At 46.2% G+C, this 24,622-nt stretch overlaps 8 protein-coding genes across 8 annotated transcripts; 7 read left to right on the top strand and 1 right to left on the bottom strand.

The window, feature by feature from the left end:
- Nucleotides 1-169: 169 nt before the first annotated feature.
- On the top strand, nucleotides 170-878 carry EV420DRAFT_521843 (RlpA-like double-psi beta-barrel-protein domain-containing protein-containing protein). Its single transcript, XM_060482462.1, has 2 exons — nucleotides 170-535; nucleotides 587-878. The coding sequence occupies exons 1-2, from the start codon at nucleotides 274-276 to the stop codon at nucleotides 727-729; spliced, it is 405 nt and encodes a 134-aa protein (XP_060329656.1). The 5' UTR covers nucleotides 170-273; the 3' UTR covers nucleotides 730-878.
- Nucleotides 879-2,116: 1,238 nt separating this feature from the next.
- On the top strand, nucleotides 2,117-2,577 carry EV420DRAFT_1644084 (riboflavine-aldehyde-forming enzyme; the record flags this gene model as incomplete). The annotated part of the gene is made up of 3 exons (XM_060477590.1): nucleotides 2,117-2,192; nucleotides 2,249-2,380; nucleotides 2,435-2,577. 3 exons carry the CDS (start codon nucleotides 2,117-2,119, stop codon nucleotides 2,575-2,577), a joined length of 351 nt encoding a protein of 116 aa, XP_060329655.1.
- A 3,790-nt stretch (nucleotides 2,578-6,367) lies between these two features.
- On the top strand, nucleotides 6,368-7,486 carry EV420DRAFT_1644081 (uncharacterized protein; the record flags this gene model as incomplete). Its single annotated transcript, XM_060477589.1, has 1 exon — nucleotides 6,368-7,486. One exon carries the CDS (start codon nucleotides 6,368-6,370, stop codon nucleotides 7,484-7,486), a length of 1,119 nt encoding a protein of 372 aa, XP_060329654.1.
- Nucleotides 7,487-8,090: 604 nt separating this feature from the next.
- EV420DRAFT_1690077 (uncharacterized protein) lies at nucleotides 8,091-9,341 on the top strand (the record flags this gene model as incomplete). The annotated part of the gene is made up of 1 exon (XM_060479333.1): nucleotides 8,091-9,341. One exon carries the CDS (start codon nucleotides 8,091-8,093, stop codon nucleotides 9,339-9,341), a length of 1,251 nt encoding a protein of 416 aa, XP_060329653.1.
- A 2,165-nt stretch (nucleotides 9,342-11,506) lies between these two features.
- On the bottom strand, nucleotides 11,507-12,832 carry EV420DRAFT_521303 (uncharacterized protein). The gene is made up of 6 exons (XM_060482460.1): nucleotides 12,752-12,832; nucleotides 12,389-12,696; nucleotides 12,249-12,327; nucleotides 11,874-12,196; nucleotides 11,696-11,816; nucleotides 11,507-11,646 (listed from the first exon to the last, which is right to left on the bottom strand). The coding sequence occupies exons 2-6, from the start codon at nucleotides 12,563-12,565 to the stop codon at nucleotides 11,633-11,635; spliced, it is 714 nt and encodes a 237-aa protein (XP_060329652.1). The 5' UTR covers nucleotides 12,566-12,696; nucleotides 12,752-12,832; the 3' UTR covers nucleotides 11,507-11,632.
- Nucleotides 12,833-15,702: 2,870 nt separating this feature from the next.
- EV420DRAFT_521262 (uncharacterized protein) lies at nucleotides 15,703-17,733 on the top strand. Its single transcript, XM_060482459.1, has 17 exons — nucleotides 15,703-15,903; nucleotides 15,960-15,977; nucleotides 16,027-16,052; nucleotides 16,112-16,137; nucleotides 16,193-16,230; nucleotides 16,291-16,315; nucleotides 16,371-16,382; nucleotides 16,439-16,454; nucleotides 16,504-16,543; nucleotides 16,603-16,709; nucleotides 16,767-16,826; nucleotides 16,883-16,910; nucleotides 16,971-17,028; nucleotides 17,084-17,108; nucleotides 17,161-17,272; nucleotides 17,325-17,375; nucleotides 17,430-17,733. Exons 3-17 carry the CDS (start codon nucleotides 16,027-16,029, stop codon nucleotides 17,499-17,501), a joined length of 696 nt encoding a protein of 231 aa, XP_060329651.1. The 5' UTR covers nucleotides 15,703-15,903; nucleotides 15,960-15,977; the 3' UTR covers nucleotides 17,502-17,733.
- Nucleotides 17,734-20,193: 2,460 nt separating this feature from the next.
- Nucleotides 20,194-20,709, top strand: EV420DRAFT_1309973 (riboflavine-aldehyde-forming enzyme; the record flags this gene model as incomplete). Its single annotated transcript, XM_060468558.1, has 3 exons — nucleotides 20,194-20,320; nucleotides 20,378-20,509; nucleotides 20,567-20,709. The coding sequence occupies exons 1-3, from the start codon at nucleotides 20,245-20,247 to the stop codon at nucleotides 20,707-20,709; spliced, it is 351 nt and encodes a 116-aa protein (XP_060329650.1). The 5' UTR covers nucleotides 20,194-20,244.
- A 1,110-nt stretch (nucleotides 20,710-21,819) lies between these two features.
- Nucleotides 21,820-24,408, top strand: EV420DRAFT_521120 (uncharacterized protein). Its single transcript, XM_060482458.1, has 22 exons — nucleotides 21,820-21,832; nucleotides 21,892-22,150; nucleotides 22,208-22,286; nucleotides 22,336-22,349; nucleotides 22,405-22,503; nucleotides 22,554-22,563; nucleotides 22,624-22,641; nucleotides 22,689-22,714; nucleotides 22,774-22,799; nucleotides 22,855-22,892; nucleotides 22,943-22,967; nucleotides 23,024-23,035; nucleotides 23,095-23,110; nucleotides 23,161-23,200; nucleotides 23,260-23,366; nucleotides 23,425-23,484; nucleotides 23,541-23,568; nucleotides 23,628-23,685; nucleotides 23,739-23,763; nucleotides 23,816-23,927; nucleotides 23,982-24,032; nucleotides 24,086-24,408. Exons 2-22 carry the CDS (start codon nucleotides 22,050-22,052, stop codon nucleotides 24,155-24,157), a joined length of 1,017 nt encoding a protein of 338 aa, XP_060329649.1. The 5' UTR covers nucleotides 21,820-21,832; nucleotides 21,892-22,049; the 3' UTR covers nucleotides 24,158-24,408.
- The last annotated feature ends 214 nt before the right edge of the window (nucleotides 24,409-24,622 follow it).

Below are 24,622 nucleotides of genomic sequence, written 5' to 3'. Positions count from 1 at the left end.
ACGTTCGCTTCACCATACTGCTTTGGTCTTTAGACTGCCTTCGTCCCGAACCCATTCCTGGGTAACCACCCGTGCTGTACGTTGTCGAAACGTTCAAAACGTCGGTATCATCCCGGTTTCATATTTGCATGCATCCCATTCCGTTTCCAGGTTTTATTTTGGTCCCCGCACCTTGTAATTTCCGCGTTTCTCGAGGCGCCTACAGACACATAAAAGTAGAGCCCCCTCGACTTTGTTATCATTCAAGCGACTACCAAAATCCTCAGCAATACAATGTTTTCACCCAGACAATATATTCTCGCTGCTGCAGCTTTATCAATCGGCATGGCCAACGCCTTCACCGGTGACGGTACGTCTTCCTTTCCTTACATCTACTACTATGACTTTGACAATAATCCCACAGCCACCTGGTATACCCCCAACGGTGCCTTCGGGGCTTGTGGTACTCCTTTGCAGAATTCCGACCACATAGTCGCGCTCTCCAGTAACCAGTACGCAGGAGGCGCACACTGTGGGCAGCACATCGGTGTATCCTGTAGGATCTTTGTCTCAAATTTCATCAGTGGCTGACTGAGTGATCTTTTAGACAACGGAAGGTTCGTGGACGCCACCGTTGGCGACCTCTGCCCTGGTTGCGGTCTCAACGGAATTGATCTTTCCTCGTCCGCGTTCCAACAGCTCGCCGGTCTTGATGTTGGGCGCATTCAAGTCACCTGGAATTACGAGTAGATATCGAGACTCGATGGGAATGTCGACCCTTGGTAGTCTTCCACCATCCTAATCCTTGTGATGCTACATTCTCATAGTATCTGTTGAATTTACGCGTCGATCTGTGGTTCAAGCCTGCTTATTTGAAAATAAATATGTGCTAGTGGTTGATTTTGATATAAGGCATGCTTGTCCATTGGCTTACCATTAGTGACTTCACGAGCGTTTGCACCAATAGACCAATCACGGTCATAGACGCGGCTTTGGATGCACAGCTACCAAATAGAACCGAACTGAGGCTTATCTTCGACTCATAATTTTCCCTCTGACAGAAATCTGAAGAGGGTGCATCACGTGGTGCGTGCACCTTCCTTGTTGCGTCGACGATCGCGTGACGTTCGTTTTCTTGTCGCGGCCCAGGGCCGGGGCCACTTACGCAACACTTACGGCCCACTACTAGTACAACTTAGTCTGCTATCGATACATCATAGTAATGGTAATGCAACCCCTTGGATATCACGGCGAAGAGCAATGCCAATAGCTGTAGGGGACTTCTGCTTTCTTCTTGGAGCACCGAGATCAATAGCTGCTAAGTATAATCTATCGGACAGCGTCGGACTAACACTCCAATATCCTCATCCTTGACTTTCTTTGTTCCAGTGATGCCGGAAAAAGGGTTGCTTATTCTGTTTGCGTCTTTCTACCTCGCTACACCAGCTGGTTCCCGTTTCCTGCGGATACATTCAAATTTTAGACGCCCTCTGAATCAGGCTTCTAAAGGCAAGAGTTTTTTTAGACCGCTTTTTGCGGACCCGGGGTGTCCGCCCTAGCTGGCTAATATTGTATAGTATAATAAGGGTACTATCTATGGTGACCAACGACTATGGATCGAGTCTTTGCTTCTAATTCGATCCTTCGAGTCCGCTTTGTCCATTGCTCCGTTCCAAAAATATATAAACCCGTTCGGTACTCGTGAAGTTGGACTCGTCATAAATTCACAGCGACCTTCTCGTAGGGCTGGGATTAAAGCTTCAAAGTTGGAGGTCGTTTTCTTTATGTTGTCCGCTTAGGCCTTTCATCCTAAAGATCGACTCCGTTTCACGATTTGGACGAAATATTGATTCTCAAGCACTCGATGCAATCATATTTTTTGCTAGCGCCGCGCCCGCCGCTTCTTCCTCGGCCAATTTTTATGATCTAATGGTATTTATGGGCAGCTTCAAACTTGTCTTTGTATCCGTTTCGTCGTTGGGCGCATCTTAGCCTGACGCTAATCCCCAGTTGTACATCTGCTCTCTGATAACTTCCGTTTCTCTCGACCCTCCGAGTAGATATAAATGCATCAAATAATCTCTCCATACCCTCATTCTATTACCCACAAGTCTTTCGAATACTCGACATATCTACAATGTTCTCTCTCAAGCAATCCGTAATTGCTGCATTGGTTTTGCCCACCAGTATGGTCAACGCGCTCACCGGGGAAGGTATGCATTCTTTTCTACAGTGCTTTCTGCTGCTGCAATACTCACAGTAGCTCCAGCCACTTGGTACACTCCCAACGGTGGAACCGGGGCCTGCGGTGCTCCCTTGCAGAACTCTGACCACATCGTCGCGCTCTCAAGCGACCAGTATGCTGGAGGGGCGCACTGCTGGAAGCACATCAGTGTACACTGTATGTTCAATAGTACCTAAATGTCTCGGTCGTGCTGATAGTGTACTCCTCTAGACAAGGGCAAATTTGTAGACGCTACCATCGGGGACCTTTGCCCTGGCTGTGGCCATAACGGGATTGATCTTTCGCCGTCTGCATTCGAGAAGCTTGCTCCTCTCGACGATGGGCGTATCCAGGTCACCTGGAACTACGAGTAGATCTTTCTATCCAATACAGTTGGGGTGCTTGTCGAATTTCCTCTCACTATTTCAATACTTTGTAACTTTAGCTACCAATCTATGCGTTCCTGTAACTAAAGAATTGCACCTTCTTTTCAGCAATCAACATTTGAAGTCGACATCATTCTTACAAGATATATTCGATGGAAAGGTTTGTGGCCATCACCAAAACCTGAGCCGTACATTCTGGTCCAGACCAGCCCTATCTGGACAGCAATACCAGCTGGTGAAGATCTGTAGTGATCTGTCAGATGCGTTCTGTTCTGGCATGGTCTAGTCAGATGAGTACAGACCTCAATAAGATCTGCATCATCTACTTGAGAGGGAATAGAGCTATGTTGAAGCGGTTGGAACAAGCAGAGACAAGGGGGTAGTAAAAGTTAAGAAAATCATATCGGGTCGATATTATTTTTAAGCCCTCCACCGACCGACCGACCGACCGCGTGGGAATAACATACCCATAAAGGATATGTCCTGTGACTAATGCAGCTTATATATCACTTGAAATTTTACGGCCGTTGTCTTTTTGCGCATCTCTACCTTGGTCTCTACATGATATTTTCCCTCATCGTACTTTGTCAAGTGCTGCAGGACCTGGCTGCTCCTAATATTTATCCCTGACAATCAGATACTGAATATATCCATCATCTCATGCCTATATGTAGGCAAAGCCAGGAGACAAAACCCGACACAAAAGTGGCGGACGGTCAGAAGAAAATATTCTTTGTGACTGAACCCACCTGACTAATCGCTGTGCCGATAGACGGCAGAATGGAATTCAGTATATCTCGGGTTCTGGAGCTGCTTTTGGTCATTTAGGACGTAAATTGGCACTTATCATCGAATATGGGATGCCCATACACTATTTTGGTCGGTATGGCAAAATTATTTTTAGTGACCTTTTTGGCCAACCAACCGACCAACCGGATGTGCCGGGCTGACGGCCCGCAACCCCCTTGAGCAGAGATCCTGGAAGTCAGTTGATGGGTCAAATGGTCTTGTGAAAGCTTTCAAATTATGTCTAGTGTATAGTCCCTGCTTGGTTACAGAATCAAAGAACCCGTCTTTGTCAAACTCGCCATCTTGTTCCAGCTCATTTAGTTCATCATCTTCATCGTACCATGTTGTCGCTGTCTTCATCCTCAACATTGTCATCGGTTTTGGCATCCGAGTCCTCTTCGACTGATTCTATTTTAAGAAATAAAAAATTGTTCCATACCTAGTCCACTTCAGAAATAGAAAGATAGCAGTAAGGGGTGGCCGGATTTAGCTGCAAGAGAGTCGAGAGATGGGTCACGTGTTAGAGAAATGCGACGCGACATGTCACATACTGTCACGTTGTACCCTTCTTTCCTTTTACCTCCATCCTCTTCGAACTTGTCTATGAAGCCCGCTCCCCTCCCTGCTGCTTCGAAGGCAAAGAAGGCCAAGGCGGCAAGTCAAACAGCTCATGTCTCTTCCAAGAAGAAATTTTTGAAAAGACTGTCTCCGAAAAAGCCCGCCAAACACCTGGTAACGGCACCGTCACAACCATGGCAGGTCTCGCACAAGGTCAACCGTTCACGCAAGGTCATATCCTCCGATGACAAGGACATTGTGGATACCTGTACTATCCGAGACGCCAGAGTGAGTGTCGAGCGCATATATTCATCTCATTTACTGACAGCCATGTAGAAACTTCTAGTTTATGCACGTCTATGTATACATCACTACGTTCCTCTTTCCGAGCTTCGAGAAGCGTGTCAGTCAACTGGGAGATTTGGATTCCGAGGATCCGTTGAAGGCTGTTTTTGCGATCTTCGCAGCAGTACTCTTTGCTCTTTTTCTGAAATACCCTAACTGACCCATTTACAGATCAATGCAGGTTCTCGTAATGGACGCTCGAACGATACGACGAAGAACCATATCCACACAGCCTGTCTGCTATGCCCTCAGCGTTGGCTAGATGAGTTTGATAAGGATCCTCCGTATGTCCGATTTCTTTCCTCCTTGTTGCTTCATGATCAATCCCTTTGAATAATAGGGCGACAATGGTGAAACTTCAGATGAAGCTAACTACGCGATACCTGCCATCATATCTGCATGATGATCCTGAGCTTGTTAATTCTGCTGACCCTCGTAAGGGTCTCTTTCTGCGTCCGGGTGAGCTTCTCGCTTGATTTGTATTATATAACTCACAGTAAAGCATTCAGTCATTCCGCACGATATATCTAGGGAATGTGGAACACGATGCATCAGATCTACATAGCACCGCCAAAGGAAAACTGAATCTCAAGGCAGCGACGGAGGAGATGATCGTATATGCGGCGGTACAGGTATGTAATTGATACTCTTGAGGTATGATTCTCATTCTATACGCTAGGCATGATTCGCGTTATCGTCCTGCGCCATGTGGGGAGACCAGAACGACGGTTTTGACCTTGAGCAATATAATCACAAACTAACAAGAGTTTTTCTGGATTCCATCAATGAAGACGGTGATACGTGGACAAAGGACATCGTTGAATTCTACACTACGTATGTCTCCCCTCCTTCATTGATCCCACTTTACAAAGTCATCTCTACAGTGAGATCTTGAAGCCAAAGACCAAGGAGGACCAAGAAGAAATTGACGACGATGATGACAAATCGATAATGGATCGGAACCACGAAGCACACATCAAAGAACGAGCCGCTGCTGCTGATGACGACGATGATGATGAACAACTCGATGATAACAAAGTTGACGTAACGCCTTGAAGGATCAGAGGTAAGTGTACTCAAGTCTCGTTGAGTCTTTGCTAACTTTCAGCAGTTCTACTTAGCCTCAACTGCAGTACTCTGCCCTCTTTCTGTCTGGCTTTGTTTCTCTTGCTGGTGCATGGATTTCCGCTGTATGACTTGTTGCTTCCTTTAACACTGCTCACTCTCGCTTGCTGCTTGCCTGTATGCTTATCTGATATGCTCTCGTCTTTCTCTGCTTGTAACTTGTACTGTACAATATTTCGCAGCGTTAATAAATTCGGATTCCTCTCTAATACATTGGCGATGTCAACTACAAGAAAGTATGAGGTGAGGAACAGGTTAGCTGTTGTTATGGATATTGGGTATCCACTGATTCGGTGCATGAGTCAACACATGCCCGAACTCGGCCTTCTCGGTCCTAGTAGTGATTCGCTCGTACTTTCTCTTACTTTCTCTATTCTTCGTATTGATACTAGAATATTATGGAACATTATAGAATAATAATGACTCTAATCTTTCCTTAGTATATAAACTCGTAGGTAACATTGTATTAAAAAGCTTTTACCAATCTACCACTTCAGGACACCTTCACTGCGTGAACCCTCAGCTACGCCTAGCGCTTTCTGATACCAACCCGAAGGTTACGCTTAGCGCTTGCCTTCACCCACGACCCGTAATAGCTTCGCAGCTTACAGGCTTTCTATATCGGTAATTGCTCCGCGCTTACCGGCTATTTCCCTCAGTAATTGCTTCGCGCTTACTGATTTCCTTTATTTCGCAAACCGGACCTCTCAGGTCTCCTCACGAACCCTCGCCGGAATCCATTATATTCCCTAACGACGTACATCATTTCTAATTAATCATACCTCGCTTCGATCATCACTCCTCGCCTCGTGCTCGCATCTCCGGATTTCGGCAGATCCATAACATTGGTGGACACATTGGGACCTGAGTATAGGTTCCCGTTTGTTATTCCTTAATTGCTTGCAAAACAACATAGCTGGTACCCCATTGTATTCATCGAAGTCTCCTTAGTTCTTCTGAAATGACCTGGCGAAAACCTTCATTCAGTCCTGACCCTGGGAAATATGATTCTTGTCGTGCCTGTGGGTACTACAAAATGACTCGCCATCAAGAAATATTTGACCCTATTTCACCTTGGGAAAAGCACACCTGCGGTACACGTTCTAACCCCAGCAAGACAACGGTTACTAAGCGCACCCGTATACGACATCAGCCAGCCCTTCATCGCTTCGATGGGACCATTCCTGCAGGAACCTTCAGTAAGGACGAAGTAATAGCACTCACTATGGGAAATACCATACCTACGTCGAGGCCCACTCTCGAAATTCAACATTCAACATTGATGTCACGAAGGAAAGATGCCATACGGATCCTCAAAGGTCGATTCAATATTGATCTCGATGAGGCTTGGTCTGTCAATAAAGAACAGTATGAAACTACCTTCCAAAGCGAGTTTCAGCTACTCAAAGACATGTTGCAAGAGACGTGGGGTGTTGAAATACCTGACGTTGGTCCCTGCGTCTGCGTTGACTATCGGAAATACAAAAAACTGCAGAAAGCGTTAGCCAAACGGAAACAGAACGCCCTTCGGTCACTCACAGTACATGGACAAGCAGACATAAAGTGTCCTGAATGGAATCAGGACCCTCGCATCTTCATGACATTGAACAATTTTGAACTGCACTCCTTCTGCTATAGGGCTTTGGTCGAAGATTTTCTTGCACTGATTGATGACTGTGAGCAACGCAGTACTTCCACACAACGGTTAAAGCAAGCCTCCCCACTAATAGAAGAGCAAACACGAAGGAAGTCGGGCATTCATGCCAAATTGCCATCTTCCACCAAAGATGTGCACTCTGAGACATCGCAGAAGCCCAAGTCTGCAAAGGAGATACTCGGAACTCAGACAAGCTCACATCCGAAGGACCCTACCATCATGGGGCACCATTTGACGACAGTCAAAATTCCCGACTCAGACAGTTGCAAAGATTGCGAGAATAGGTTGGAAAATTCAGTAGTCCAACACAATTCTCAGCTATATACAAAGCTGCAACGGGATGATGGTTATTCAGGGAATCCACGCGACTGTAAATGTGACTCACCTACCTATGAAATCCTGGTCAACTACAAGTCCTGCTAACAGATCTCTCGAAATATCCCGGACAACTTCGACACCTCCTCCCACACTGAAGGGTCTTTCTGCCATTGGTTTGAAGCCGTCGAAAGGGGGAGGGAATCAGTGTATACTTCCAGAAGGAATCGCTGGCTCAGACACAGCAGAACGAGATGGAAGCTGCAAAAGATGAGAACTATACCACGCTAAAAATATCGACACCTACAGGTCAAACTGCGAAACTCCCATTCAACCGTGAACCGCGCAAATGAGCCAGGCAATGTGTCGTCAAAGGGCATATCGAGAAGTAAAGAAGGGCCTCAATCCCAGCAGAATCACTGAATCTGCTAGCATTCCCAAGCTCGACGACGAGACTTCCGATTGTCATAGTACTAGCAGCTGTAAACTGGAGGATGTACCTTCCTCTCTGGTACATACAGAGCGAAGTCTCCAAACCGAAGACAATCAATTTATTACTTCGAGTAAGTCGGCTGTAACCCTATTATCGGTGCACCTCCAATCAGCTGCGAGCCGCACCTCTGGTCCTTGCGACCTTACTACAACAGCAGGGATACAGAAGAAGCCTGAAACTGAACGCGGTGATTCCCAGCCAAGTTCAAGACGTTCGAACATGTCTCTCGATACATCCGTCGTGTCCTCAATCAATCCTGTTACGTCAAAGATTCCTTCGGCTCTTGGTGGTAAGCTATCAATAGGAGAAGGAGACCAGTACATACCTCTTGAAGCAGATGTGACTTGGGCACAGAAGAACGCGACGGATGCTACGAAGGAGCGGAACCATATGGGGCCGAAAATATTGCCACCTGCATGCCAGATAGCCGATCCAATTAAGAGGAAACCCATCGTATCTCGAGCTGGAGAGGAGAAGAGGCTGAGCAGAAAGATAAGACGAGCATTGGAAAAGGAACAAAAAACAGCTGACCAACAAGAACTGGTGTCCTCAGAAGTCACGGAAAATGAACGAGAGTCAAAGCGACTGCTCTCAGAATATCCACAAGCAGCCAAATTCAATATATCGTCCTCGAAGCACAAGTTACCGGAGAATTCTGACTACAATCAATTAAATCGGAGCATTCAGCTCGGAACCAGTTCAAACGACTCACCCTGCTCCATTATTATCATGCCTATTATATCCTCTTCTATCACAGCTCCTGAACATACCCAAACCAACCTTCTCGGGTGCTCAACAGACTTAGCGCTGACCCTGCCATCTCCGGGTGTTGATACAAGTGACATTGGGTCTAAACGACGTGGTAGCCACGGATTAGCAAGTCATTTCGGCACTTTGAGCATGGCTGTAGAATTTCTTGCTGATAGAAACCGATGCTATCAGGAAAGTCAGCGCATCGGACTAACAAGGGAATTTAAAGATCACATTTGGGATCCGGGTATAAACATGCGACGCACGGTACAAATGAGTATCACATTGGACCTAAATGCAGGAAATGCCACAGTGGAATTAAAGCAAGGCCAAAGGTTGGACATAATCTCGAGAACGAATGAATCAATGGCAGTATCGATGAAACGGCGAAATGATGGGAGCCATCATCAATATCATTCCCGTTTTGGAAACAGCTTACCGGCATCGGAATTTGCCGATTACCCTTTTGATCATCGCGCAAAGCTTTGCTCCTCTATTCATGCATCTCCTGAACGAAAATGGGAGGCCTCCGGTGACGGAAATCCTCTCGGATTTAATATAGGGGTTAGTCCAGGGCATTCCTCCGCACACTCGGCTAGTCAAGTCCCAAATCCGTATTTCAACCTGATCCTCAATTTATCTAGCGGAGAAATGCCTGCACGCAATGCCATTTCCGAAAATGACGAACCATGCCCTCCATATGTGCAAGGTGTGGGATAAATTTCATTCCCATGTACTTGGAGTTACAACCACGACCGGCAGCCACGGAACAATTCAAATCTACAACTCGGTTCATTTCTTCTAATTCCTTAATTTACCCCTTCGCCTCGTTCAGGCATATGTAGACTGGGGGGGCTGTTATGGATATTGGGTATCCACTGATTCGGTGCATGAGTCAACACATGCCCGAACTCGGCCTTCTCGGTCCTAGTAGTGACTCGCTCGTACTTTCTCTTACTTTCTCTATTCTTCGTATTGATACTAGAATATTATGGAACATTATAGAATAATAATGACTCTAATCTTTCCTTAGTATATAAACTCGTAGGTAACATTGTATTAAAAAGCTTTTACCAATCTACCACTTCAGGACACCTTCACTGCGTGAACCCTCAGCTACGCCTAGCGCTTTCTGATACCAACCCGAAGGTTACGCTTAGCGCTTGCCTTCACCCACGACCCGTAATAGCTTCGCGCTTACAGGCTTTCTATATCGGTAATTGCTCCGCGCTTACCGGCTATTTCCCTCAGTAATTGCTTCGCGCTTACTGATTTCCTTTATTTCGCAAACCGGACCTCTCAGGTCTCCTCACGAACCCTCGCCGGAATCCATTATATTCCCTAACGACGTACATCATTTCTAATTAATCATACCTCGCTTCGATCATCACTCCTCGCCTCGTGCTCGCATCTCCGGATTTCGGCAGATCCATAACAGCTGTCAGTTCCCATCAGATCCGGTCTTTCTTACTCGAACAAATAACCCTGGTAATATCAAGCGAGACCGTAGGAGAACACACAGAACACTATAGAAGGGCCCTGTTCGCACTCAGAGCATGCCCAGAACCAACGATATGGAGGTCAAAGGTCTGCAGTCCTCTGTTGTCGACAGCCGAGATCTGTTAAGATTGTCCAGATCGGGTCAGGACTTCTCGATCTTGGGCGATGGTATCGTTATGACCAAGATCGTATGGGTCAGGTTTTGGCGATGGTCCTCACTCAGACCCCGGCTATCTACTGCTTTTCTGTAAATGTAAGGCAAGCTGAGACGGAACTTTCAGAAACGAAAGGAGGGAAGATAAGTGCAATGTGCAACATAATTAATGTATGATAACATAGTAATATTAGCTTTAGGTGATAAGAAACGTAGTGTGATGGAATAGGAAAGGCGACCTTCAACGTACAAATATCGCAGTTATAGTGTACAAAAATTATCTGCGTACAGGTACTTCAGGAGATCAGCTAAAACAGGTACCCATTTGACACACACCTAGTTGTCTCTCCATCTCCCAGTACTTTTATGCATCCTTATGGGTGTACCTGCATCTACTCGTACTTGTTGCTGTACTGTAACAAGCCGTTCGCAAGTACTTTTTGAGAACGTCCGTGTTGGGCCCGCAAAGATCCGGGCATTGCCGAGACGTCGAACCTGCCGCTGATGGCGCATTCACACCAAGCCTAGAACTTGTATGGATAATATAAGTCCATGCCAATGCAGTAGCACCCTCGGAATATATATAATAATCAATGACTATACAAGAATGTTTTAGCAAAATAGAAAAGAAGTTTACAAAACTCGGAATTTCGCTTCCAGTCAACTTCCAGTACAAAGCCAGACCCAAAATCTCGGACGTGTGGTCGCGGAAATGCAAGGCGAAACGTCAATTGTGAGTAAGCGGCAGAGGTTTAATTAAAGACGTCCATAGGAACAAGATTTGCGCACGCAAATCAATGGAGCTTCAAAAGAGGAGGGAAATCGGAGAGGTAAGAACGAAAATTTCAAGATTTTTGCGAGTGGGCTGGAAATATGTGCAAACAATGATGTGCCCACGGCCACGGATTATGCAAGCGGCGAGGGGTTTGTCGTTGGGTGATAGTGTCCATCTGGATCTGTAAATGTACTTGCGAACTTGAAGTAGTGGCGGATCACTAAGTGGTTGCAAATTGAGACACATGTATCGCTCAAACGGGAAGTGGCTGTGTGAGCCTAACCCTGACGGTGAACAAGCACCAGCATCGAAAGTAGTGCTGGGAACCATCAAAAGTAGTGGTGTCCTCCCTACTGAACAAAAGAATTTTTGTACAGTATAACGCCCATATACAAACAAATTATTGGAAACCTTGCACCAGCAAGTACTTCATGACACGGTGATCTCGTCCACTAGGTGTCTAAAACAAGCACCCTGCTATCCAACATGGTCACAGATCTGAAGCAGCCTCCGTCCTCCTGTTCTCCGGCGCGTCAGCTCCCTTTTCGATATCCACATCGCCCTCGGGCTTGCAACTACCAGTCATCTCTGATCCACTGTGTTCCAAGTCAATATCGGAAGATAACTCGCTACCAGGATTCATACTTGTCGAGTGAGCTGTAGATCCAAACCGTAAGGAAGAAGCGCCGTTGCTTGCTTGCCAGTCGTCATCAGGACGTGCATTCCCCGATGCTACGCGTGCCACGATAAGCGTGGGTGAGATCGACTTCATAATAGAATGTCAGTATCGAGATTCTTTCACGATGATGGGATAGTGGCAAACAGTTATTGCGATGTAGAGACTCGGCGGGTAAAAAGATGCAACGGCGTTAATATCGAGTAACACCATGCATCCTACTAAGCCAACGGCATGAAGTGAGGCAGATTCAACTAGAATCTCGACAACTCGGCGGTAAACCCGTGTACCTGTGCTGTCGTCTGTATATTTCTTGACTGTCAGGATACGATAGATTATGAGTGTGGTGCACCAAAGGGTGGTTCCTAAGGAGAAGGAAATGAACATCATCATCCAGAAGATTTCCAGCGATGTCCCGGGAGCAGTTGAAGCAGCGTGTAAGCCTCCTTGGAATGCGAAACCAGCACAGACTACGAAGGGAAGTTGATGGTATAATAAGCGAAAGCAGTTCCGACGCCTCACCTGCTTGAGCCAGAAAAAGTAGTATTGGTGGTATAACAAATGACCAACGGCGGCCCCAGATAATCCAATAGCGCCAGATCTATATAGTCTGTAAGGGTCAGTGCACAATGAAAATGAGAAGACTAAATATCATAACAGACCGTGATACCGTCAGCAATGCCAGTATTTATACCAAACCCGACTACCGATGCATGGTATAAGTTGTGAATAAAGTTAGAGCTTTCTTTTCCTTTCTCGATATAGTAGATAGTGTAAACCCAATCTATGGCCACATAAATCGTGGCGAAGATATACAAGCATACAATGAAGAAAGCCATGATGATTCGTGCTTTGGGTCGGCATTCTTTGGTCGAGACTATTGATGTTTATATAATGCACGGTACTGAAAAATCGGGGACGAACACACATATTGCCCATAAAGCGAATGCCATGATGCAAGTATGGATACCTGTTGATATCAACCCGCTCAGTCAACGTGTATATGCATCAATTTGGATACTGACCGTGCCCGAAGACTCCCAATAATGCCTGATTCAACTCTGAAATTAATACTTGTTCGTCTGACATGGTGAAGATTTGGAGAGATTTGTGGATTGAGCTCGATGTCTCCTCTTATGTAGTATGACAATGAACCTAGCCCGCTGGCCGATTGATTGAAACTAATGGGCATTACAAATAACATAATTGCGGGGAGGTGAGGACTTCTTACTAAGTAACACAGAAGTATCTGCTTCTGCCGGTGATTTTAGGGCGAGGGACGAGAAGTCTGACTTTAGAAGACTGAGCAAACAAATCGTCAAGCCTCCGTAAACTGCGCTGGTCTTGTCAACAGCAGCATAAACAACCTGAGCAAGTACTATTACAGTTAAAATGGTGACGTCACAACTTGCCTATACGTGTCATCTGGCCTGCCCAAATCTGACAAGGCTATGTGCGGAAAATACAAGGTAAAAGATGACACTGATGAATATATTAGTGATTGATCCTAGAAGTTCGGTATGTGACCTTCTGACGGAGGTAATACGAGGCAAACAGATAAAGCCCAAAGATTCACAGTCGCAGCAGTAAGCAGCCATCACACTGGCTAATAAAACGGGAGCAGCTGTGTAGGATCTCCAGGCCGTACGCGTGCAGGAACTCACCGTGAACATCACCATGATAATGGCAACCATCGTCTCCCAGTTTTGACCCATACGGAGCATCTGATGAATGAACAATTATAAATATTAATTTTTATGGTCGAATGACACTACGAAAGAATTTGCGGGCGGTGCTTATGAGTTTGATATGCACGGATCCAATGGAAATTATAGCTGGAAACAAACGTGGATGATAAATATATACGCTCAGAATAGGGTGGCAGAGCTCACCAATACTCTCGGTACGAAGCAGATCAAATATGGGTGCGCTACCGTAAGGGTGAACCCATCAGGTTCATAGGCGCCCACCTATACCTGAGAGGTTATCCACCTATCAAGGCAGTCCTCAATTCCGAATGTGAGACTGAAGACGGTTGAAGCCAATCTCAGCCGTCAGTACGACGCGCGATTCTTCCCATGAACCAGGTGATCAGCACCCGATGAAGAAAGAACACTCGTACAATGCGCAAGCCTTCTTAGTACCAGTGATATCGGCATGTATATCAATTGCATCAATACTTGCGGTGTGCACTGGCAATCCAGGCACCACACATTATATCCTTATACTTTGTTCTGGATGAAAACACTGCGTTGTCTTGGGAAGAGTTGCCGAGTCTGACCCTGAACGATGTCTGTCAATCGTCGCAAACAAGGGACTGAGGAAAATAGCGCACTTATGTGCTCTTCTCGCAGTGCGAAGCAAAACCTTGAAAATTTCCTTGGATTCGCGACGGCACGGAGGTATATTGTGTTGTAGCTTCATTCTAACTCGAGAACATGAATAACGATAAAGCACAATAATCGAAAAAAACCTGGATCAAAAAAGTCGCGTCAAATACCGGCATCATGAGCACGACGTTGGGTAGAGACCTACCCCCTTCAAAATATGCTAGAAAAACAGGATACTGTGCACGAAGCTGAGCGAAAATTTCCCGGACGGTGGTGGTGGTAAGAGAAGAAGCTGACACGACCCCGGAGACAACGCGACCGTCACCTTCCTAATCAGCACCTTTCCAGTTTTTTGATGCCTACAACCTTGTTAGAAGCTTTGTATTTGGCGCCTCATACCAGGAGAACAAAGAATAAGGCTACGGAACCTTGAGGACATTTTGATGAACCAGAGGTATGTCTGCACCGATTATTCTGAACCTTCACACAACGTGCTCGTTTTTGCTTGCAGGGCATATACATCTGTCAGTGGAATCATATCACTAGGTCCAATAGAGAGAATGAGGGATAGTTGGTGATAGTCGCGGTTCTGGCTACGAAGAAACGGAAAACGCGGAAAACTTGTCCCGGTATTCAGAGGTAAGAAGTCGGAAACAATTCCGGATTTTCCCGCGGTCCAACCAAACGGGCCGGATTGCCGCCATCGCGTCCACCTCTCACTGTGACTCAGATCCTCAGTAACAATTGGTAACAACTTGAAGAGCGGTGGCCTCCGTGTACACCGTGGTAATGAGCAACAGATTTACAGGCACAGTAAGACAAATTTATCGAGCTCCATGTCTCGTGTTAATTGCCTTCCCTTACGTACCGAGTTTTCTCTCAGGACAATTCTTCAGCTGAGGCGGGTTTGTCCGTCTGATTCTTTGCTTTTTTTTCGCCTGTGTTCTCCAATGAGACACAGGTCAAAACGAGATAACATGAAAGCAAGGAGAAGCCAGCCATATCACAAGACATCATCAATCATCAGCATAAGCGGTGCTGTGACATGGACATATTTTTTCACCGATAGTTTGCCGAAACGATCTCAGCTGCTCTTACGCTGTCCCTGTGAGTACCAATCCCTTCAGGCGTCCAACTAGAGCAGCTCACGACCCCGACCTGAGTATCGGCCTCACCTGCACGTCGTGTTTGAATCAATAAAGGAAAAATCAGAACTTCTCCCATCTCGACGGAATCAATACAACCCTTCTTCGAAGCTGATCACAAAATGCTGTATGTCAACGCATTAGTATAAGTAAATGCTGTTCTCTCAACGCTGGTGGCACCCCAAATATCGTCGTCTCCGCTTCCAATACCAATAGCTGATATTTCCTCAAGGCTGGGAGCTACACTGGGAGCGATATTCATCGGAGCTACGATAGCTGCAGTGTTCGTACAGAATCTACTTTCGACTCGGATGCTATTTATGCTCATCCCACGCTCTAGCTTTTACGGAATAACGATTTTGCAGACCGTCATGTATTACAAGCAAAACCCTAACGATCCGTGGCTCTTTCGATATGCGGTACGAGTCTCTTATTGAAAAATCCTCTTGTTTTTTAATAAAGTGTGTGCAGGTAGCCATACTGTGGTACGTTTCCGGGAAACAGGATGGCCTATATAAAACTACATATTGACACGATCCACAAGATATTCGATACACTTCATGTCGCCTTGAGCACCCATGCCCTCTATTTCTATCTCGTCCAATCGTTTGGAAACTATCTAGCCCTGTTCACAATCGTTTGGTATGTTAAACAAGGCTTCGGGGGCTATCGAGTTCTGACCTCACTTTCAGGAGCTTTCCGGTAACATTCTTTTCTGGCGTCATTGATCTAGATGAACTCAAGGCGTTTCCCGTTAGTTGCAGCTATTGTTCAATGTGCGCCCTAGCATATCATTCGGAAAGCCATGACTGACGATTTTCTCAGATGTTGATCGTCACTGGCGTTCAAGCGTGCGTCCACTTCCGCTTGTTTTCTGATGAACAGAAAGACTCAACACCCGGTAATGCAGATTATATGCAGTTAGGATATTGAAATGTTCGTCTTCGTTCTATGAAGTACACTGATCTCTAAACATTTCATGGTCTCAAAGTCGGACGGCATTTTCACGTAGTCATGCCATGGTTCATTGTAGGCGTTTCTCCACCTTTTAAATTGTGATACTCACCAACAGTGACGCCTGGTCTACAGTTCCTTGCTGTCGCAGCAACGTTTGGTAAGATTTCTCGCATCCCAATGAACGAAGAGCAATATGACCTGACCCCTTACAGGCACAGGACTCTGTAAGCCCCGTTCCTATGATTACCATGCTGGGCACTGATACGAGTGCGCTTTTCAGATGTGATTTACGATGCGTAGGTACCATGAAATCTATCACCGTTCTTTCGTTAACCACGTTGTCAGATACACTCTCAAAAGCTTTATGGATGTTTCGACTATCAGGGTAGGTCCCGCGTTCTTAATTCGCATAGGCGCATGGAATTCATCCTCGCCACTTCGCAGGCATCCATATACACGGACTTCTCCACTATCGCTGGGGCAGACTTCGTCATTGCAGGGGCAATGTGTTATTACCTGCACAAAAGCCGGTCGATGACTAGCTTCTCCAGGTTCGGCTTTCAGTCTAGGTTTTGTTGATTTGCTTATCTTAGATGGTCTACTTGTAGTACTACCCAGACACTTATAAGACTAATGCGGCTTGTAGTGGTATCTGGGCTGGCGACGAGGTATGGATCTCAAAGTATACATACCGAGCAAGCTGATCACAAGGGTACCTATCTAGCGCGTGCTCACTACTTACTCTCGTGTCGGTGATTAATGCCATTTATCATATGTTTCGATCCTTCCTCCGATCTGATACCCGTTTACAGTACATCGCCTGGCCGGATACTCTCATTTTCGTCGCAATCGACTTCATTTTGCCGAAGCGTTAGTATTCACCTCGGTTTTTTCCTGTGGTCTCATACTAAGTCCTCACTCGCAGTCTACATAAATTCTCTCCTTGCCATGCGAGTTCCAACCCTATCATCTCCATTTTCTCAATTTGCTGACTCCTTCCAGGCTCAACTCGTGCCAGACGTCGATGTGGTCCGCCGGAAAGGGACATCACGTTCAAGACCAAAAGATCATCAGATTTTCTCCCCCTGAAAGCGGAGATAATTCAAGACAGACGGTATGTACAGTCGTTTTGTATCGCAACTGGCTTACCTGAACCTTCCTTGGAGAATATCACTATACCTGGCCTGTCTGTGACCGAAGCAGATACGGTACAGACAGTACGCGCAGTGTCCCGTGATCGTACATTCCATTGACCTGAACCCTCTTTCCAGAATATCACTCTACCTCTCCCCGTAACAGAAGGAAGTTTTTCGAGTGGCATCGGTGATATGACATTTGCATAATACAGATCCCCCACACGGTTCCATTATTCCCTTTACAATCTCAAAACAGCTACATATTAGTGGGGTGGATAGCATGCTTTACTTACAATATAATGCATTCATTGATCGCAAAAATGAAATACATCTAAAATACAAGGCCTGCGACCGTTTACAGTCACTCGTTCCCATCGACATCGATGAACTAGCATCCAGCGATACCATATTTTTCCTAGAAAGGGTGAATCAGCATGGTGTCAATGATATAAAGCACAACGAACCTCCTCCCACACTTCCTGCGTTCTTGATCCTCCCGTATCGTATTGTCTTGTTCCTAGATAGTCTACTCTCTGCGCGCTACAGCGCGCTCTCTCGGGAACCACGAAGGAAATTCGGTGCATAGGGAGGAAGCTTAACAGTAGTCTAAGTTGCCACGGATCCTCGAACACCTCTCGCACAAGTCGATGTTCAGCTGACCAGACCACTGCGCCGATGCACCCGCAGCAATCGTGTCAGCGTCGTTCAATATCAGAGATCGTTTGCCAAGAATAGTCAGTATCCTTGTAGGAAAAATCGGTGTATATATCCAGTAATTAGTCTGCGCGGTATGCGGAACAGGTAAATTGGCGTTGAGTGACAAGAACATTAGAAGAATGACGCTTGGAGAGTGAAAAAGTGATCAGAAAGAGGTGCGATGGATCGTGACAATGTTGAACAGAAGCTGATGCCCTTCAAAGCAACGAAAGTAACACGTTATAGGAAGATTTCGAATAATAAAGACACAGACGTACCACCGGTTCATCGACAGTCCAAGCTCCCCAAGGTTCCGCTGTTATTATCCGAAAAGAAAGCCAGCCGCCGAGGTCCTAGAATGGCTGGAGAAGTCATAAGCATTCGAAAGCTGGAAAAATGCGTCCGGAGGGCTTGAAGGTACCCGTAGGTAGGTAGGTAGGCAGTAGGCAGGATTACGCGGCATCGTGGTGATGAGATGGGACGAGATCAGATGCCGACAAGATGCCGGTCGTTCTATGACATTGCTACCCGGGGTCACGTTGGCCTGTTCTCTTACCACCACCGTCCCAGAAGTTTCTTGCTCGGCTTCGTCCGTGATATTGGTCTATTGTGACGCTATACGAAGGAGCTAGGTCCTCAATACACGTTTGCTCGTGATACTGGGATCTAATGCAATTTTTTTGATCTAGTTTTCTCTTATTTTCCTTGTGCTTTATCATTTTTCGTGTTCTCGAGTTGGAATAGAGCCGCAATACGATATGCATTTATGCCATCGCTAATCTAAGGAAATATTTCAGGCTTTGCGCGGCGAGAATGCTGCATTGACGTGGCTTTTTCACCATTTCCCTGTTCGCAATATTAGGCGGTCACCATTCTAAGTCGGACTCGGCTACTTTCACTAAGACGACGTGGCGCTTTTCGGTCAGCGCCAGGTGCAAGGAAATCTCGCGTGGTGCTCCCTACCCCGGCCTCAGGCAGATCTGTCGGCCGAGAATAATGGTATAATGCAGGCGTCGGCAGCTTGCACGCTGTACAATGTTCTCTCTTTGTCGGGTGCTAATCATCAGGTCTACCTAGGAAGATGTATTTGTGTATGTGCTTGGACATCTGGGAGGCTTGGTATGCGCGCTATTCTGCCTACATTTCCATGTAATGACCCGACACCCTTTTCTCGGTCGTCGTGGTACACATGTCCATGCTCTCATCCCTGAGTTGTTTACAAAGATCGCGAAACCGAGAACGCGCTTAAGGCTGCGGCCAAAAGGGTCTGTCTTTTGAATTATAGTCAGTCAGATTATGTTCTTTCTCGTCATGTTCTAAAGGCTGGTAGGCCACAGACTTGACAACATCGGTACGGATGTTTCTGTAAGGAACACTGTTTCTGATGGCGGGAGTCAAATCACTGCTGTTACCGTTTGAGCAGAACATCGAAAAGGCCAGAGCGACATACATTTCTTCTGCCTCCTGCGGACTTGGGATACGGTTAGCTGGACCATATGGGTAGTCGACAACTACCTTTACCCCTAACTCAAGCCCGAGTTCATGTGCTACTTCGTCTCATCAATATACCCCGTCTATTCAACAGTTGTTCCGCAATAGTTTCTAGGTCGTCTCCTGCTGAGAAGCGTCCATCTATACGGCAAACAACAGGATTCCCGGCCTCAGAAGCAAAAGTCATTAACTGCTGTTTTCTTGGATGACCACGAGTAATAGGTCGAAACCGTTCGGCTGTTTACATGTATCATAAATTACGACCTATTACGACCGGTTTTCATTGACGGATCAAAGCGACTATTGTAACTCAGTTCCTGCACATGCTTTACTCTCCTTCGAGATGTCCAGGCTTTGAGAAGCCTGTGTGTTTCAGAGCAACTGTACTGTCGTCATTTCCCAGCCTAGTCATCCTATTGTCAGCCTGGAATCCCTCCTACTCGCTACATTTGCATCTCCCTACTTGTCGATTTCTGCAGCTTCTGGCGCTTGGACTCGGCATTTGGGAACACGCGCGGATCAAGCTGGTTTTGTATGTAGACTGCTTTCGTCCGAAGCGGCCAAACTCGCTCTTCCGTAATCCCGCGTTGTATGCTGGCGAAACATCATTTCATCGGTCGCCAGTGTTTCTGTCGTTGCCGTCTTGTAGTGTCTGTTTTTGGTCTGTGTCTCCCGAGGCTCCTCGAAAAACATATAAAAAGCAGAGGTAAGTCGACTCTGTGTTATCATACAAGCATCTACTGAATTTCTCAACATATCAACAATGTTCTCTCTCAGACAATCCGTTCTTGCTATCGCGGTTTTGTCTATTGGCATTGTCAACGCCACCACTGGTGATGGTACATGTTCCTTCGTTTACACCCGTTCCTGTGATATTAACAATAATCCAATGACAGCTACCTGGTACACTCCCAACGGCAACTACGGGGCGTGTGGTACCAAGTTGCAGAACTCCGACAACGTTGTCGCGCTCTCCAGTGCCAAGTATGATGCAGGCGCACACTGTGGGAAGCGCATCAAAGTATCCTGTAAGATTTATCAGGCTCTCGTAAATTTATCAGTCGTTGAACCGAGTTCTCTTGCAGACAAAGGCAAATCCGTAGATGCTACCGTTCGCGACCTCTGCCCTGGATGCGGTACCAACGGGATTGACCTTTCGTCGTCCGCATTCCAGGAGCTCGCTGGTCTTGATGTTGGACGTATTCAGGTGACCTGGAACTACGAGTAGATGGCGGTCTTGCATGGCTCGGGGAATGTTGATCCTTTCCGGTCTTCCAGCTTGATTCCGGTCTTCCAAGTTCTTATTGTACTACATCCTCTGTTGAATATATATGTCGGTTGATAGTCTCTCGTAGACAGACGGACGATACACGCCTATGGAGGGAGGGAGGGAGGGAGGTTGATGCGTTAGTCCCGTTCCAACATTTGAGAATGATTTACTTTGAAGGTGAAAGATATTACACAAGCCTGATGCATCCTCCTTGACCAGGTGACTTGGAGGGGGGTCAACCGTGGTTATCGACGTGTTTCCATGGGACTATAAAATCGAGTACTTGTCACGTGGTACGTGCGCCTTCCATATGTTGAACAATGGTTGATCGTGATCGCGTGGCGTTTGTTTCTTTGTCCCCACTATCATGCCGTGGCAAGCTGACCTTGAAGACGTCAGGTAAAGGTGGACCTTGAAATGCGAAGCTCTATAACATTTAGACTACTTGTCATGTCTTCTTGGAGCCACAGAATGGTTCACAGCTGTTACCCAGCACTGGTGCGGAGTGGTAAGCGTACCGACCAGGTTCCGATCAGGGATGACTGGGCCCACAGCCTTGGCATGGCAAGCCATGTGCTGTGTTCGTGACAGCTCATACCGTTGTGATCGCACGGTTGCGTTCGTCTCACGGAGTAGAGACATTTTCATGGGGTACATCGATATTAGTACATTCCAGCTTTTCCTGTGGCCCAACCAAGGCGGTCCGGGCTACCATCGCGCTTGTCCACCTGCCGCTAAATCCCCGGTAATAATTGCGGTGGCCTCTGTGGACATCGTGATGAGCAACAGTTTTACGGGCATGGTGAGACCAAAATAACGAGTTCCATGTGTCGTATTGATTTTCCTCCCTTACGTGCCTGCAAGAAGAGAATCAATCGGAATTCATAGGAATTCATATAAGGCCTTCAAGCGCCAGAGTAAGGAACCCCCAGTTTCTCGTGAATTTACTTATTGCTCCTTTTCACCTACATTCGCCGCGCAGAATGGGAACCTCCGACGCTATAAAAATCAAAATGAGCCAACATGAAAGCAAGGAGAAGCCAGCCGTATCGCAACGCATCATCAGTTATTATTATAACGGGTACTGTCATATTTCGTCACCGACAGTCTTCCGGCATGATCTCAGTTGCTTTTACGCAGGTCCCCGTGGGTATCAAGGAAATATGGACAATGCAGACCTTTTTCCAACTTGACAGAATCAATAACGGCCTTTCTTGGTTGAAGCTGATCACAAAATGCTGTATGTCAACATACTAGTATAAGTAATGCTGTTCCCTCAATACTGGTAAGTACCCCAAATGTCGTCGTCTCCGCTTACTCCGATACCAATAGCTGATATTCCCCCAATACTGGGAGCGACATTCGGAGCGGTTTTTATCGGGGCTACAATAGCTGCAGTGTTCGTACAGAATCTACTTTCGACTCGGATGCTGTCTATGCTCATCCCATGCCTTAGTTTTTACGGAATAACGATTTTACAGACCGTCGTGTATTACAAACAAAACCCTAACGATCCGTGGCTCTTTCGATGTGCGGTACGAGTCTCATATTGCAATTTTCTCTCGCATTTTAAAACGTGTACAGGTCGCTCTACTGTGGTACGTTGCCGGGCAACACGAAGGTTTATATAAAATTATACATTACAATCTGCAGGATATTCGATACGCTTCATGTTGCCTTGAGCACACATGCCCTCTATTTCTATCTTGTCCAATCGTTTGGAAACTATCTAACCCTGTTCACAATCGTTTGGTACGCTAACCAAAACTTTGGTGGCTGTCGAGTTCTGACCTCGGTTTCAGGAGCTTTCCGGTAACATTCTTTCCTTGCTTCATTGATCTGGATGAACCCAAAACATCTCCCGTTCGCTAGTTGCAGCTGTTGTTCAATGTGCGCCGCGGTATATCATTTGGAAAGCCATGATTGACGTTCCACAGATGTTGATTGTCACTGGAGTTCAAGCGTGCGTCTCCTCCGGCTTGCTTGCTGACAAACAGAAAGACTCATACCCCGGCAATGCAGATTATATGCAGTCAGAATACTAAAATGTTTGTCTTCATTCTGTTAAATATGCTGATCACTAAACCTTTCATATCCCTAAAGTTGGCCGACATTTTCACGTTGTCATGCCATGGTTCATTGTAAGTATTTCCTCATCTTTCGAGTTGCGATATCTACACATTAATACCAGTTCCTTGCTGTTGCGGCGACGTTTGGTGAGATTTCCTGCACCGCAAAGACCGAAGAGAAATGTGACTTGATCTCCTTATAGGCACAGGACTCTGTAAGCTCTCCTTCTATAATTACGGCGCAGCACAGCACTGACTCGAGCTTGCTTTCTAGATGTGATCTACGATACGTAAGTACCGCAGGATCCGTTACTGTTTCCTTTGTTGATCACATCGTCAGATACACCCTCAAAAGCTTTATGGACGTTTCGACTATCAGGGTAGGTCCCGCGGTCTTCATTCGCACAGGTGCACGGAATTCATCCTTATCACTTGGCAGGCGTCCATATACACGGAGTTCTCAGCTATTGCGGCGGCAGACTTCGTCATCGCAGGGGCAATGTGCTTTTACCTGCACAAAAGCAGGTCAGCGACTAACTTCACTAGGTCTGTCTTTTCAGTCTAGGCTCGGTTTATTTGCTTATCTTAGAAGAGCTACTTATAGTACTACCAAGATAATTATTAGATTAATGCGGCTTATACTGGTATCTGGGCTGGTGACGAGGTATAGATCTCAAGTATACATACCGAGCAAGCTGATCGCAAGTGTACCTACCCTAGCGCGTGCTCACTACTTACTCTCGTATCGGTAATTAATACCGTTCATCATGTATTCGATCCTTCCTCCGATCTGATACCAGTTTACAGTACATCGCCTGGCCGGACACTCTCATTTTCATCGCAATCGATTTCATTTTGCCAAAGTGTTAGTCTTTACACTGTTTCCCTCTACTCTTTAAGACTGAGCCTCCCCAACAGTGTACATAAACTCTTTACTCGTCATGCAAGTCCCGCCCTACTGTCTTTATTTCCAGTTTGCTAACTCTTCTTACTAGGCTCAACTCGCGCCAGACTTCGATGTGGTCTACCGGAAAAGGACGTCATATTCAAGATCAAAAGATAATCAGATTTGCTCCCCCTGGAGGTGGAGATGATTCAAGACAGATGGTATGTACAGCCGTTTCTGCTACCACAGCTAACTTACTTGAAATTTCTCTGGAGAATATCACTATCACTGGCCTCTCCGTGACTGATCAGGATACAGTACAGACGGTGCGTGCAGTGTCCCGCAATTGACATTCCATTGGCCTGAATCTTCTTTTCAGAATATAACTCTACCTCTCCCCGTAACAGAAGGAAGTTTTTCGAGTAGCATTGGTGATATGACATTTGCGTAACGACTCATCATTCCATTATTCCCTTTACAATCCCAAAATGGCTACAAATTAAAAACGGACAGAATGCTACACTTACAATATGATGATACGGAACTGCTGATATATATTTCGCATTGAGTATTAGTATTCACTACGGTGTTCGATAGTGAAGTCGACTGCTACCTGACCCACACCTGCGAGAGAACGCCATTCGCAGTAGATGCCAATGCTGACCTTTTAATTGATGTTCAAAATCGTTTCTGGCGACGAGTACTATGGCGCGTCTAGGGGAAAAGGTCAATGATTGTCCCGCTTTCGGGAATAAAGCCGCTCCGTACACGACGATATCTTATTCTCCTTGGTTACTTCAAATATAAAGACTGGGACGAATATGCAATGGCTGCTCTTGGAAGCAGCTGAACCCTTGTGATGATGGGGAAACTTCCTAGTTCATAGATGTCAATATTGCTTGAATCTCACGCTTGA

This window comes from Desarmillaria tabescens, assembly GCF_030435595.1.
Source record: "Desarmillaria tabescens strain CCBAS 213 chromosome Unknown EV420scaffold_22, whole genome shotgun sequence".
Lineage (NCBI taxonomy): Eukaryota > Fungi > Basidiomycota > Agaricomycetes > Agaricales > Physalacriaceae > Desarmillaria > Desarmillaria tabescens.
This window is presented reverse-complemented; position numbering and strand designations above follow the sequence as displayed.

Coding starts and splice junctions, on each gene's coding strand:
- EV420DRAFT_521843 (XM_060482462.1), top strand. CDS start 274: ATGTTTTCACCCAGACAATATATTCTCGCTGCTGCAGCTTTATCAATC. Junction 536..586: donor GCAGCACATCGGTGTATCCT/GTAGGATCTTTG, acceptor GTGATCTTTTAG/ACAACGGAAGGTTCGTGGAC.
- EV420DRAFT_521303 (XM_060482460.1), bottom strand. CDS start 12,565: ATGGCTTTCTTCATTGTATGCTTGTATATCTTCGCCACGATTTATGTG. Junction 12,328..12,388: donor GCATTGCTGACGGTATCACG/GTCTGTTATGAT, acceptor CAGACTATATAG/ATCTGGCGCTATTGGATTAT. Junction 12,197..12,248: donor ACTTTTTCTGGCTCAAGCAG/GTGAGGCGTCGG, acceptor TTCCCTTCGTAG/TCTGTGCTGGTTTCGCATTC.
- EV420DRAFT_521262 (XM_060482459.1), top strand. CDS start 16,027: ATGTTGATCGTCACTGGCGTTCAAGC. Junction 16,710..16,766: donor TCGATGACTAGCTTCTCCAG/GTTCGGCTTTCA, acceptor GTCTACTTGTAG/TACTACCCAGACACTTATAA. Junction 16,911..16,970: donor CACTACTTACTCTCGTGTCG/GTGATTAATGCC, acceptor ACCCGTTTACAG/TACATCGCCTGGCCGGATAC.
- EV420DRAFT_521120 (XM_060482458.1), top strand. CDS start 22,050: ATGTCGTCGTCTCCGCTTACTCCGATACCAATAGCTGATATTCCCCCA. Junction 23,485..23,540: donor GTATCTGGGCTGGTGACGAG/GTATAGATCTCA, acceptor TACCTACCCTAG/CGCGTGCTCACTACTTACTC. Junction 23,764..23,815: donor ATAAACTCTTTACTCGTCAT/GCAAGTCCCGCC, acceptor TCTTCTTACTAG/GCTCAACTCGCGCCAGACTT.